Here is a 15,890-nt window from a genome sequence, read left to right on the forward strand (position 1 = left end):
CTGGGCCCACTGGTAATGAGCGTCTATGCAGACCAGTGTTGGTGATTGTCAAGGAGCAGTTATGTTTGCTCCTTTCCTTGAAGAAGAACTCTGAGTGCCCTCCTAGGCAGACGATGATGATCACCACGTCATCATGGCAACTCCCGTTTAATAAGTGCTTTTCAACGTGGGGGGTCCTGTATACACAGCCTCACTTCCATCTCCGGGAAAGAGGCCTGTTGCTGCCCCCCACATCGCACCCTTCCCAGCTGCAGGGGAGGGCGCCTGCTGCCCTGGGCCTGCACCACCTTCAGTGCACAGAAGGCCCCAGAAAAGCTATGTGCGGGTTTATTTTAATTTAACAAGGACTTCTAAACTGGCTAAATATTAAAATTCAGGTTAAGAAATTTATTTTCTACTCATCTGATTCAGTGGTTATTTCTTGCTGTTCTCATGTTGTATCTCTTTTTTGCTGCTTTCTTAGAAGGTAATTCTATTTCTTCTTTATTTTCTTACCTCCAATATAAATGGTCTTATCATCATAATGGGTAAATGAAATCAGTAAGAGCTACTAGTCTGCGGATTCAGTGATGACATGCCAGGGTTAAAGAAAGCTGATTTCAATTCAAGATATCAGAAATGAACAAAGCAGAATTGTTGCTATGTGTCCATATTTACTCACCTAATGAAGGAAAAGATACATGGATGATGTGGTAGATCGTTGTACTGACGTTTTCTGATTTTCAGTTGCTCTCATATTGATAGCTCCAGAGTCCCATCTCTTCCTTTCTCTATTTTTGCACAACGTTCAAACAAATCAATTCTTTATTCATTTCTTCCACATCATTAAAATTGAGAAAAAATTTAAACCTATAGATCACCGTGTTCTTGGTTTCCATTTGAAATATGCCTACACAGTTTCATTTGGAAGTCTCATGGAATTCTGGGCTGAAGCCTCTGTGGACATTTGGCCAATTAAGCCAAGAGCTCAAGACAAATGAGTCTCCTCAGGATGATCTAGTTTTGCACACAATGGAGAGAAAATAATTGATCAGAAAATAGATCATTATCTAAAGTCTTGCAGATTTACTTCTAACAATAACATTGTTGATTTTTTAACTGTATGAAAAATGTTCTACTGCGACCTTCTGAAAATGAATATTTCTATAGATACATTTATAGTTTCAAGTAGGACAAGGTCATCTGAAAAATGCTCTTGTGATAATTTCTATCCTAGCCATTTAGCTAAGGTTAAAAGAAAATGCAAGTTATTTTTATGTCTATTCAAGTGCCTTAAATTTATACAATTTACTTCATACTGTTTACCTGTTCTAGTTATTTTTTATAGTAGGTCAATTTATTTCAAATCCAGAAATGCTTTCTCCCCACCCCTCCTTTTCTTTGCTCATTTCCAGTTTTGGGTAAACTCACGGGTGTTTTGAGACAGAAATTGATACACTTGCTGCTGTTAATGACACTTGTCACTTTTCAACCCTATGCACAGTGTCAGATTGCAGTAGGTTCTGCAGAAAGTTATGAGACAGGTACTTTGTTTCTGTTCCCCATGAAGTTGTAATTGAGTGAAATTCATATAACACACTTATGGAAACATAAGATATGCTAGAAAGTGCATTAGAAATATTTATTGTTCATTGGGATTTCATTGCTAGCAGTAGTAAGAATGGTGGGTATCAAAAGGACCAGCAAAGACCCAAGCATCTGTAATAACATGGTAGTTACATTTTTCAGAAGGCCTAGAAGTGACAAGCCCTATAGCTTTACATACATTGTTTCATTCAATCCTCACAAGAACTCTGCTTACAGTGTTTATCTGCATTTTACACATGATGTAACTGAGGCTTAGAGAAATGAGGTATTTAGTCAAGCCATACAGCTAATGATGGCAGAGCTGGGCTTAAAAAAAAAATTGTTCTAACTCCGAAACCCAAACTTTTCCAATTTCTCCACACAGCTTCTCAGGCTTCTTCCCCTAACCAATCTAATTTTCTAAATTATTTCTCCCGGTTCTATTTCCCATAGCTAGTCTCATACCTCAGGTGATTATGAACATCTCCTACCCCTTTCCTTTGCACCTTTGTCCCTGCACTGAACTGTGTGCTTTCAGCTAACGAATGGGACGCCACCACCACTGCCACCACCACTGCCACCAGTCTGCGGCTTCCTGAATCTCTGTACTGGCACCAGCCTCGCAGCCTGTGCTCCTGGCGGCAGCAGTTGGTGACATTCACTGCCAGATGCTCCAGCTGTGCCTTGCAGGCTTTCCCTTCCTCAACTCCTTACGCATTCTTTAAACCCTAAACTCCCTTTGCTCCCAAAATACATTTTGAATCTGAGACTGATATACTCCCCAATTTATAAAGCCCCTATTTCTCATCTTCAGTCACCTAACTGCAATCCATTTTTAAGAGGTAGTTCAAGGGAAAGGAAACCAGCATTAACTGAGCAGCTTATGCACCTGACAGTTTCTGCTGGTTTTTTTTTTTTTTTTTTTTTTTTTTTTGCATCTTACCTGGTTTTATTGCCAGGAAGTGTTTATACCTAAGGTGATTGCTCACTCTGCTGAATATCTATAGTATTTATTGACTGAATTTAACAAACCTTTACCAAGTGCTCATTATTTACCAGACATTGTCTGGGATACTGATAAGAAAAGGAGAGGACAAGCCTCTAACCTCAAGAATTTACCGGCTAGTGAGAAGAAAGTCAGTGGGCAAATAGATCACTGTGTGATAAGAAAAGAACAACAGCTATGTACTGGCCCATGTGCATATCTGGAAGGAACACTATTCTCGGAATGGGAGGAGGAAGGGTGGAATGAGGAAGAACATTTTCCTAGAAAGGTATATGTAGGGCAGTCTCTCAATTATGAATACAGGTAAGCCAAAACAAGTAGGTGGCGGGGATGAACTCTCCAGGGACAAGGGACAGTGGCTGTGTGTGTCTGGGACACAGTGTAGAAAAGGTCAGGTGGACAGGAGCCCGGGTACAAGAGGAACCACACTTAGAAGGCTTCCTGTGTCGTGCTGAATTGTTTAGATTTTAATCTGAGTGCAATGGGAGGAATCAAGGTTGTTGTTTTTTATAAGAGGGTCTAGGTTTCTTTTTTTTTTTTTAATTCTTAGAAAGATCAAAGTATCGGAGGTGTTCAGACAGGAAAGTTGGGAGCAGGGAGGAGTTAAGCATTGAGCTATATCCAGATGAAAATGACCAGGTAATAAGCTAGTGATGGCAAAAAGTACTTTGGTTTGAGAAATAAATTTTAAGGATTTTAAATGGAAAAAAAACCTATAGGCTTTTGGATGAAGGAAAGGGAAACAATGGAACAGTGGCATCTAGTCAATGCCTTGGTGTCTGTCTGCCCTGGCTGCTGGGACCCCGGGGACGAGCGGCCTTGGTGGGATGCAGGGGCAGAGGAGGTGCCCTTGACTTCACACACACCCACCTTTCAACGGGCGTGCCCGCTCGGATTTCCACAGGAAGAGGTTGGCATGCATCCCTTATTTTCCCTCATTGTCATCGACCTCTTTGTGCGCATTTTTAAGCTGACAAAGGTTTTTTTTTTTTTTAATTCTTTGAGGAAAGAAGGAGCATTGCCTTTTAATTCTTTGCTTTCACCACAAGCCAGCCACAATGTATTACATAGTAGGAGCCTGGTAAAGATTTTTTTGGTAAACAAATTGACTCATACATTGTTATGGGTTGATTGTAATACATACTGAATAAAGCTGATTAAAGTTTGCCTGAGAAGACTTCATAAAGGTTTTAGGTGTGACAGTTAGAAGATAAGCATCATAGTATATTTATGAAAACCTTCTATCTTAATAAGTATTTTTATGTGCATTCTAAGTACCCAGAATACCAGAATACATATACCTAGTATATAATATATATATATATATCATACCTAGTATATATAATATACATAACACAGAGTTATAGATATTTGAGAACAACAATAGCCATATTTGGCACTCACTTTATTTGCAGCTAATTTCATGGCACATAGCAGGTATTAAACAAGCATTTTTAAAATACATGCATGAAATACAACCCCTGGGTCATAGTTTATGTACCAAGTTATTCCACAACCACCAGGAAACAGTTTATGTAAACAGCTATGTGTACCATTTGTATACCACGATTATAAAATGTGAAAGCCCAAATTTAATAACAGTTACATTAAATAATAGGTGGTATTTATGTAACATTTTCTGTCCAATAATCCCATAGTATCTTTGGTTGCTATCTCTGTGATATATTTGTATTTGAAGTCTGCTCCTTCATGTCTGAGCAGTTCCGCTTCCATCTGCCAGTGTTGCCAGATGGAGGAGAGGCAGGGAGACCAAGAGATTAATGAAGCAACTCATCAAGTTGTTCAAAAGGCAAACATATATAAGAAAATCAAATCTGTTGAGATGCCCTTTCCAAAGAGTGATGATTGCATATTATATAAGTTTAAAGTTTCTGAGAGGAAAAAGGAAAAAAAACTAAGGGAAAACTTCTGGGGGATAACATTGTTAATGATTGGTAAAGGTATCCATTTTGGAAAAACACATAGTATCACCTTCTCCCCAGTGTCTGTGCTACACCTTGGTAGCAGAGGACACTAACTCTTTCTGACCACAAGGGTGAAATTAACTGCACTGGGGAGCAGAGTCCATTAGTGGAAATGGTTCCCCTAAGCTCTTCATTGGTGATGGACTCAGACACCATGAAATAAGGGTTCAAGCTAGTCTTTTCAAAGAAAAGTCAGTACTTCAGACCATGAATATTGCCAGTCAGTAATAGGAGGAAGGGGGAAGGCAAAATCAGGTGAACCCTGCTGGACCTTATAATTCTTTCGAAGGCAGTGGCAAACTGGAGGTGTAAAAGGCTCCATGCAATATTTTAAGACAGTTGCCAGACTTTAGCCCAGTGGGAGGTAAAATAAAATGTCCTTCAAACAGTACTGTGATGCAATAAGCTATATTATACAACTCACCATACAAAATATCTTCTGATAGAAATAAATTAATTTTAAATGGTGGTAACATAAGATTGCATGACAAAAACATTCATACTGGTAAGGTTACAAGTGAAAAAATGTAGAATGAAAAATATGTTTAAATAACAATCATAAGTACATAAATCTATATATCACCCAAAACAAATATCGTTAATAAAGAAATGATGGAAACTCATTCATTAGAATTAGATAGTTCCCTCACTAAATAAAACTTCTATTTGCTCAGCATCCCTCACCAGCTGCTGCTGGGACAAGTGCCATGTCCATCTACAGTCGACAGTCAAATTCTCCCTGGGCGTAACTTTACTTTTCTCTACATTTAACTTCTAAAGGTAATTTTTCTGTGTGTTAAAACATATCGATCCTAGTGAAAATTCTGTGTTCAAATTTTTTTTTTTGCTAAGCTTGGCACACTCAACAAAAATATAATATTTTTGAAAGGCAAATATTTTTATTAGTAAAAATATCAATCAGGACAGATCTGATAAAAGATACAGAATTAAAACAACAGAGATAAGATACAGTATCAGAGATTTCCTGCTGGATAATACAGCTTGCTGGGTTTTTTTTTTCTTCTTACAGGAATTAGAGTCGATGTGAATGGTCAATATTTCTTCATTATTCCTTCACCCATGCACTTATTCAACAAACATTTTTAAGGGCTCATTATACCAATCACTGGCCTAATTAACACATGTAGCATAGATCTTGAGTTTCCATGTATGTATGAAGATTAGGAATGAAGTGTCCTCGTGATGATGGGTTAAAGACAACACTCCCTACTACTGGAAGTGAGTGTGACTGTGTGTATTGAAAACACATTTTACCTTGTTGTGGTTCCTAAAGCCCTTGTGTTAGGCAAGTCCACCTGAAAAGTCCTGGACAAAAGGCTGTAAGCAGATGTGATGTATGGAGAAAAGGCATTTAAGGTTCTGTTGGGACTTCCTTCTCACCACCGTGCTCTCTTACCTCACGCAGCCTTGGAGGTCATGTGTAACAGATGCTAAAGCTACTCAATGGTGGCACCTCTGCCGGTCCTGTTGGACATGTAGTTTCAGAGGAAATGAGCTAATTGGGCTAAGCCACTGACATCAGAGAGCCTGTTACCTTAGCCTAATTATTTTAGGCTGCTAAGCATGAAGAGGTTTATCTTGAAATGATAAAGTGATGATATGGAATATATAGGTGGTTATATCAATTCAAACATTTCTTAAATTCTAAAAATCATGCATATCAATTCAGAACAATTGTAGGTTATGCAAAATTAACATTCAGCTCCTTCCTGGTTGTTGACCACCTCTATTCATAAAAGAAGTTTCTGCAGTCACATTTTCTCACGAGATTGCCAGGTTTTCAGGCTGTAGAGGAAGACTCCCAATGAGAATAATGAGGCTGAGGTTCCAGTCCCCCTTGTTTGATAGTCCCTTCCCAAAGTCTTCTGCCAAACTGCGAATTTGGAATTTCATATATTTTTATCTAAAAGATGACCCTCCCAAGTAGAATAAGCTTCAGGTCTCACAAAGCCTAGATGAACCCCCACCTGATCTTTTTATATTACTACCTGTCGCCTGCCCACTCAGCGTTACCTTTCTTTTATTTATCTCACTCTCTAAAAGTAAACTAGATAAAAAGATCTTCTGTTCCCCTGGCCTGGGAAATTACCCTGTATATTTCCCCACTTAGGCAGTTAAACCCAAGAGATGCTTCCTTGGTCCGAATGTTTTGAGCCATTGCTTTCCCTAGCGTCACTAATTTTCACATTTGCACATACAGACTGGCATCTGTGTATTTACATACACATGGAAACACATTCATAGCCCCATGACTTACGGACACACACAGTAAGTACATTGTATAATGTGTTGTTGTTGTTTCACCATGTATTAAGATGACTGTATAAGACACCTCCGCAAGTCAAAATAAGGTGGACGGGGTCAGTGTCTACAGATTTCTGAAACACAAAGCAGCTTGTTTTGATGAGGTCCAGCTCATCTCAAAGCCCATGTGTTGCACTTTGAGGCAAATTAGCTGCACAATTAAAAGCCCAAGCTGACGGTTATTTTGCAGTTAGCATTTCTTGACCCTTTGAATAGAAGCAAACCAAAGTCTGTAGGATAACCAGGCAGCTTTCCTCTTCCCCAAAGCACTTTACTTTGTACATTGCAAAGGCTGTGGCATGATAGTGGCTGGCATTTTTATAGGAAGCCTGACATAATCTGTATTCTAGCAGCAGAATGGCTGCAGGAGGGGAGAGGGGATGCCAGGAACAGTGTAGTTGACAATTACGCAGGCAGGTAGTGTTAGGAACTCTTTCCAAAGCTATGATAAAGTGCTTCATTCTTTATTTAAACTCTCATAATCACTCTTGTTCTTTATCTGAAAAACCACATTTTTAGAAGAAGCAAAATTCTAAAAAATATCAGCACTCAAGTTTGTTTTTTTTTCTCTTTAAATTCAGGAAAGAAGGGAGAACAGGAGGGTTTTGAAATTACCATAAATGGGGCTTTTAACCTAAAAGTTGATTTCTAAGCAAAACAGTTGAGATAGTTAATTCAAAAAGTAATGCAGAAGAAAAGTTTCTTCTTGATATTTCAGTTGCCAGGTGAGCCAACAGCACATATGTTAGGGGTTTTGCGATGGCAGCCCACTTAGTTTGGGAACGAAGCTTCCTATTGATTCAATCATGATTAGCTGCTGGTATAGTGTAATTAATGGGGCTACAGAGCCTCACTATAATTGAATTTTCTTTTGGATCAAGTAAGAAACCAAAGAGGTGTGCTTGATCACACTGCATTCAGTGACTTAGGAGCATACGCTCTTTTCGCATTGTGGCCCCGCCATCTTTAACATATGTTTTCCCAGGTGGCCACACATATGAAAAGTCACGGAGGGTAGTTCATGGTACATACTGGAAGGGGCACCTGTAGGGGACCGGTTTGTCTTGGCCTGGCAAATGTGACTCAGCTCTGTATGGAAAACCTACAGATGTGAAGTGGCAGGCAGGAGCCAGACCTTCAAACCATTTTCCTGTGGGAATCAGGCCTAGAAAATGCATATAGATTGTTATGGCTTGCTCTTGCTAAAACTCCCTCACTCTGGTCTAAAGCAACAAATGTATATTGTTTATCCTCAAGGTAACTTCCAAAGCCTGTGTGAGCTCTCCCAAGGACAGAGCGAATGAGCTCATTGCCATCCGCCTCTGCATGCTATTTTTATTTCCTTGATTGTACCTAGAATGTAGATAATAATGCTCTGTGTGATAGATGATAAATCTTTCTTTGATGTAAGACCCAAGGAAGACAATAAAAGCCTGTCTAGGCAAGGGTCTGGCGCTCCCCTCTTGAGGGAGTGGCCGAGGCACCATAGGCACTCTCCCCTTGAGAGAGTAGTCGTGCCTGTTCCCTTTTTCCACACAGGGTTGTTGTCGCCTGTGCATTGATTCTCGTCGTCAGCCACAACAGGCGGACTCTGCTGGACAGGGTCTGCACCAGGCACCAATCTCTTTTACCCAGATTCCATGGGTCAGAATTCAGTCTGGGGCTCCATGAACTGTGCAAGGTAGGCTGGAAAATATAGACCGATTATGTTCTGGAGAAATAGAAAATAGGTTTGATGAAAGCTGGCCAGTCATGGAGACCTTGTATAGATAATATTGATAGGTCTTTATATTTAATAAGATGTGGTGAGATAAAAGAGGAAAGGACATCTTTTAAACTTTTAATATGGGAAACAATTTAACTGATTATAAATCTATGGAAATTTGGGAATATTAGAAGAGAAGCAAGATTAGAGATTAGGGAATTATTTTTAAAATAATGATTTCCATTCTAATGTATGATTTTTAAAATATTTAAGGCCTTCAAACTAGAGGTGTTGAGCATACATTTAGAAATGTAGAAAACTTATTAAAACTAAAGATGTAACCTAGAGATACAGGTTTTTGATACTTCAAAATATACATAGTAAGTGGCAGTAAAGGACATGAGACTGACCCGTAACAGCACAAAAATAGGGAAACAGAGCTATGAACTTAAAAGTACTAAGTGTAACATAATATCTGCCTTAGTGCAAAGTAACAGAAATAGAGAGATGAGTAAAATCATCTTTGCCTTTAAGAAGCTCACAGTTGAGTGAAAATAATTGAGGAAATTATTGATGACCTGCTGTACACAAAGGCTATAAAAAGATCCATATGGAATGAGAACATAGACTAAGGGCAACAAACAGGCATTCAATAAATATATTGATTGAATGAATAAATTATATATTCAACTATATCACACAAAAAATCCTACTACTTCTTGATGGTGTCCCTAAAGTCTTACACAGATAGATGACGAATCCTCTAATAACTACATAGAGAAAACATCCCTCTCCACTGCCACACATTGACCTTTGTTAAGTGCTTATTTTGTGGAAGGCACTGTGTTGCTTTATGCGTTTTTCTCCTTTTTGTCTCATAACAATACTACATGACATGGATAATTATTTTCATTAAATTCCAAAAAATATATGTATTCTTTCCAAGTGCAAAACAACAAACTGGGGTAACAAAGATGATCTAATTTGTTACGGGACCGGCATCTGTCACACCTTTCACCCCCCACCACATCTCTGTTCTTTCTGAAGAATCATCAGAAATACCAAGATGACTAACGCATTAGCTATCTTCAGATGAACAGGAAAACGGAAGCTGGTGCCATGAACCTAAATAGATGTCTACTGTTCTACAAAAAAAAATTAGAACGTTACTACCAAAATTGTTAGCAGTCAAGCACAAAACCACAACTGACTAACTGTTGTTACAAAATACTTAGTTATTGTTGGAAATTTACCATAGACTAATTAAATTAGAGAATTTTAAAAAATTCCTTTACAACTGGTGAGTATTAAAGAGAAATTTTGAATGGCATTAGCTATGTTTTACTAAGTCAGCAATGTCATAATAATAGTGACATTTATTTATGCAATAAAAACACTATTGAAGTGACTAAAAATTTACAAAATATTTTATAGCTTTTTAATGTTCTTGTCAAATTTTATACCATGACAATGTACTGAGTTGCACAGACTTAAAATTAGTAAATCTCACTTCTGTATACTTTATGATCACAATTAATTATGTACGTCTTCTCCCTCTTCCTTTTTGCTATATATATGCAAAGGCAAACACATCAGAAATATAGAAGATCTTATAACAAAGTTAACAGAAATGTTTAACTTCTCTTCCATATTTTAACTTTTCTGAATTTAAGAGCATGAATCACTGCTGTAGATGTAAAAACTTTATTTTGAAAAACAATTCAGATATTGTTTTTAAAAAATAAACAGAAAATATAATTAAATATATGAAAGCAGGTAATGAAACTAATCAAAGTACACAGGGACTTAATAAAACTCAGCCATCGTGACAGAAATAACTACGGTGAGATTGCCAGAGAAACTGAAAATCACTTGCAAGATGCTACACTCTGGATATGAAGCAACACAAGCAACATGTTTACAACGCTTCCTGCAATAAAAGAGATCAGATCAGTTTCACTGCTCCTTGGGACTGTGGATATATATAAGGAACCTTTACGGGTGACAAGTCAACTTGATTTAAGTTAAATTATGAACAGTAAGAGAAACATTTTCATTACTTTTTATATTTTAGAAATATTTACATACAAATCCATCTTGTGACAGAGTAGTTCTTCTTTTATAGTATTATTTCAAAGTCTCTTAACTGAAAATAATGGTCCTGATTGAGAATGACCCTGGCGTGTGACCTGGCATTGGTTCATTTTGTCATTCCACTGGGAACTTTTAGGAGTAAATTTGCTTTCACAATGGCTACTCTTGCTTTAGCATCTTGTAATCTTTCAGAAGCTTTTTGGGAGCCAAGCACATTTAAAACAAATTTTTCTTCACAGTGTCTTTTATATGCTTCTTGAGCCCTAAGAGGAAAAAGAAAGGTAATAGAATAAGACACTTTTAAATTACTAAAACCACAACATTCAGTTAAACTGTTAATAATAATTAAATGTAGTAAAAATAGACATATGTAAACAGGAAATAAGACAAAACTTCAATTCTTTTTTTAGTTTGCGGAAAGATTTAAAAATTTTTAAATATAATCTTTATTATATTTTTAGAACTTCAGTTATACAGAATTTTATTATAACATTCACTAATATCCATATTAGGTTAATATTTCTTTTTTTAAGATTTCATTTATTTATTTTTAGACAAAGGGGAAGGGACAGGGAAAGAGAGAGAAAGAAGCATCAATGTCTGGTTGCTTCTCACACACCCCACACTGGGGACCTGCCCACAACCCAGGCATGAGCCCTAACTGGGAATCAAACCAGCGACCCTTTGCTTCACTGTTGGGTGCTCAATCCACTGAGCTACACCAGCCAGGGCATATTATTAGGTTAGTATTTCTAAGATCTCTATTGGCTACAATAGAATCTATGCAAACTATGGCTTACATTCCCAAAAAGGCATCTAAACCAGACTATGCCATGATTTGCAGGACAGTTACTTAAGCCTCACTAAATCCAGGCTTCTTCTAGGACTCTGTTACTGATTGAACTGTGTTCCCTCCAAGTTTATGTGTTAAAGTCCTAAATCCTAGTACCTTAGAATATGACTGTATTTGGAGAACAGGTCCTTTAAGAGGCAATTCAATTTAAATGGGATCATGTGGGTGAGCTCTAGTCTAATAGAAGATGAAGAGACACCAAACATGCACACACACAGGACAAAGGCCACGTGAGGACACAGTGAAAAAGTGGCCACACACACACCCAACAGAGGCCTGAGGAGCAATCAAACCTGTCAACATCGTGGTCTCGGACTTCCAGCCTCTAAAACTGTGAGAAAACATTTTGCTGGACAATCCACCTAGCCTGTAGCATTTTGTTATGGCAGCCTTAGGAGACTAACACAAACTCTAAGTTAGAGAAAGATGAGCCAGGCCACACTGTCACACCTGGAAATGCCAAGGACCTTAGAATTTATTCATTTATCCTCACTTGTTCAACAGCTGTGTATTATAATGTTTTGTACACTCCCTAGATGCTAGAAACACAAAGATAAATATACAACATGATACACGAGAAGCTTATAGAAAGAGAAGTCAAAGTATGTAAATACAAATAAAATGCTAAAATACCATAATGAAAGCACTATGTAACAGAACAGAGTGAAACCTGAAGATATTAGAAAACACAATCTGGAGAACAGACAGAGGGAAAAGGAGAAGGCTTCAGGCTCAAATCAAAGCAGCAAGGGCAGCGCATCCCGGCAGGTCCGAGAAGTGCCAGCTCTCTCTGTGCCTCGGCAATACAGTTCTGGTAAGAGCAGTAGAGCAGATAAGCCCAGAAAAACAGAATTGGACTAGATCATGGTGTTCCTTATCTGTATGTAAGGGCACTCAGAGTCTAGATTTGGGAAGTGAAAATAGGACCAAAGTCTAGAAAGTTTAAAAATTATTCAGTACATGATTTTGGAGAAGTTATTTTCATTCTCTCTGCCTAATTTTCTTCATCTTTGAAAAGGGGATAATCCACCTAGGGTTTAGTAAAGAATCAAATAAATTAACATATTTAAAATCCTTACAGGAATGCCTGACATTTAATAATTCCTTTTACTAGACAAATAATAGTGGCATTCATCAGGACAGAAAATGTCAGAACAACTACTACATGGGGGAAAGACAAGAGTTCTGTTTTTGTGAAATGGAATGTTTTGCTTTTTAATTTATATTTTATTGATTATGCTATTACAGTTGTCCCATAAGACTGTTAGCTGATTTCTCAAAGGAGACCTTACAGGCAAAAAGGGGCTGGAAAGAAGTATTCAAAGTCATGAAAAGCAAGGACCTACATCCAAGATTGCTCTATCCAGCAAAGCTTTCATTTAGAATGGAAGGGCAGATAAAGTGCTTCTCAGATAAGGTCAAGTTCAAGGAGTTCATTATCACCAAGCCCTTATTATATGAAATGTTAAAGGGACTTATCTAAGAAAAAGAAGATAAAAAATATGAACAGTAAAAGGACAGCAAACGCACAGATATTAACAACCATACCTAAAACAAAAACAAAAGCAAACTAAGCAAACAACTAGAACAGGAACAGAACCACAGAAATGGAGGTCACATGGAGGGTTAAAATGGAATGTTAAAAGCCCAGCTGTCTGGGTGGTGATGTTAAGGGAATAGAATATAGAGAAGCAAGCACTCGTGTTGAAGAGAACAGGGAGTGAAGCTGTCCCACTTATGTTTGAAACCCAGTTCTGCAACTTATTGATTCTGTGATTTCTGAAAAGTTATTTTAAACTATGTTGGTATAATTTTCTTCATTTTTAAGATGGGACAGTTCAACTCACAGGGTTTAGTAAGGAACAAATAACCTAGTACATTTAAAAACTTTAGAGAAATGCCTAGAATGTAACAATCAGTCAATGAAAATTAGCTATAACTATTGTGTCTGGAGTGTTGGAAGATAATCTTGTCTGGACATGTAGCAAAGTCACTCACCTTGAAAGAGACTTTATAAATGTAATTAAGGGTACTGATTTAGTCTAAAACTGCACTGAAATAGCTCTCCCACAGATAACAATTATAAACTCTGGACAAAATGTAAGAAACCTATTTAAAAGAATTGAAGAGAAACACAATAATTTATCACAGTTATATATCAGGATCCATTAGAAAATAAAATTATGAACTAAATTCCAGTTATAATACCATAAAAATCATATAAAATACTTTGACACAAGCTAAACAAAAATATGCAAGGCCTATATTTGAAGAATGCATGTTGTGAAAGTAAAAGAAGAATTAAAAATTATAAAAGAATTTAGCCATAAGTAAATATACAAGAGTTTCAAACTTAAGAGGTAAGGCAGTTCCAAGTGATAATGGTGATTTTTTGTGTTGATGGAAATTACTTTAAAGATTGCTGGGATCCAAATGCCTTCAGGTTAGACAATCGAGAAGGTTGTTCTTATGAATTAACCATGGATTAACAGGAGAAGAGTTAACCATGATTAAAGGAGAAGTCGGAGGGAGAAAAGCTTTATAAATCAAGATATAAAGACCACAGTGAATGAAGAAGGTGGTCTAGGAGGTCCACAGATGAGTGAAACACAAACGAGCAGAAGGTATACTTGGGCAACTGCCTCATGTGTGGCATCTTCATGCTAACTGACGCTCGACTTCAATATGGACAGCCTGCGCCTCTGCCCTGAACAGTACCATCAGTTTTTCAGGATATGGGAAATAATACTGGGGAAGACATGACCAGCTTACTTGGTACATAAGTTCTTTCAATTCAAAGTCTCACTTTAAGTCATCCTTCAATTCCCCTGTGGGTATTTTATCAATTTTCTAAACTAGAGATTTATGGCTCCCCTTTCTTCTTCCATTCCTGCTCACTCAGCAGCAGGAACAGGGAGTGACTCTCTCAGTCATGACTTCGCTGGTTATTGACATTCATTAGAATGCTTTTAGGTAAAGTGTTTGAGCCAGAGAAAAAATGTAAAAACTCTAAAGTCTCTAGGCAGATTCTACTTGATTTTTTTGAGTCATAGCTCTCTTCTGCTTGTTGATACTCTAGCTTTATTTGAAAATATTTACAAATAAAACTCCATAATGCCTTTTAGGATATTTAGGCAACACTATGTTGGCTTATTCCTCTGTGCTTTCAGAGACAGTATCTTTGCAGCAGTTTACAAGAGAAGATAATTCAGTTAAGATACATTAGGAAGCTCACTTGACTCTGTTTCTTCTACAAATTAATGATGGCCAGACATTCAATTTGCTGTGATAAAACTAAACTGATTAAATTTCCCTAACACCGATTTGCACTATATTTGTGTTTTGATATAAAAGACTAGTTTTCATTCTCTTTTACAAAATATTTTAATTAAATTATAGAAAATTATTTCCAAAAATCTCTCTCACACACAGAGTATGCATTAATGAAAATTGTTTATAAATTATGGCAGAAAAAACATAAAATTTATTATGCTTAAAAAGGAATTATATAACGTACCTTAGTAAATAGTTTAAAAATTGCTAGTTATAAACAGGAAAGGCAAATGTTTTGTTCTTGACATCCCTTTCTAGTACAAACTATTTTTTTGTAAATGATGGCATTTATAAATGTAAATGAAACAGGCAGATACAATGTTCTCAAGTATTTCTAGATAAGCTTTAAATATATCATCAGCCATAAAAAGAAGGAAACGCTGCTATTTGCAATAACCTGGTGGAAGTTGACAGCATGATGCTAAGTGAATGAAGTCAGACAGAGAAAGACAAATACCATCTGATGTCAGTTATGTGCAGAATCTAAAACAAATAGATACAGAGAATAAATTGGTGGTTACCAGAGGGGGGAGGGATAAAATCGGTGAAGGGGGTTAACAGGTACAATCTTACAGTTATAAAATAAATAAGTCATGAGGATGCAATGTATAGAATGTGACTCTAGTTAATCATTGAATTGTACATTCAAATGTGACTACTGTATGATAATTGAATATATTATACAATAATAACTGTATTGAATATTTGAAAGTTGCTGATAGAATAAATCTGAAAAATTCTCATAAATAACACTGTATTGAATATTTAAAAGTGTTGAGAAAATAAATTTTAATATTTTCATCACAAGAAAAAATGAACTATATATGGTTTCAGAAGTTAGCTAGACAATGTGGTGATCATTATGTAAAAATAGCAAAGCAGGATGCTATACATTTAAAACTAATATGTTATATGCCAATCATACCTCAGTAAAAACCTTTCACAACAAACAAAATGTAAAGTTACTAAGTGTAGGTTAAAGTATTTTGAATCAATACAAAATTTTATAATCTCCTTAATTTA

General features: G+C 36.8%; 1 protein-coding gene across 1 annotated transcript in view; it reads right to left on the minus strand.

Moving 5' to 3' along the window:
* Positions 1 to 10,065: 10,065 nt before the first annotated feature.
* LRRIQ3 (leucine rich repeats and IQ motif containing 3) overlaps positions 10,066 to 15,890 on the minus strand; it is a 105,661-nt gene continuing 99,836 nt past the window's right edge. The window contains exon 8 of the mRNA XM_037141088.2: positions 10,066 to 10,944. Coding sequence (XP_036996983.2) covers positions 10,788 to 10,944 — 157 coding nt within the window. The 3' untranslated portion in view covers positions 10,066 to 10,787. The remainder of the gene's footprint in view (positions 10,945 to 15,890) is intronic.

This window comes from Artibeus jamaicensis, unplaced genomic scaffold, assembly GCF_021234435.1.
Source record: "Artibeus jamaicensis isolate MK-2021 breed Jamaican fruit bat unplaced genomic scaffold, CSHL_Jam_final scaffold_1019, whole genome shotgun sequence".
In the NCBI taxonomy this organism is placed as follows: domain Eukaryota; kingdom Metazoa; phylum Chordata; class Mammalia; order Chiroptera; family Phyllostomidae; genus Artibeus; species Artibeus jamaicensis.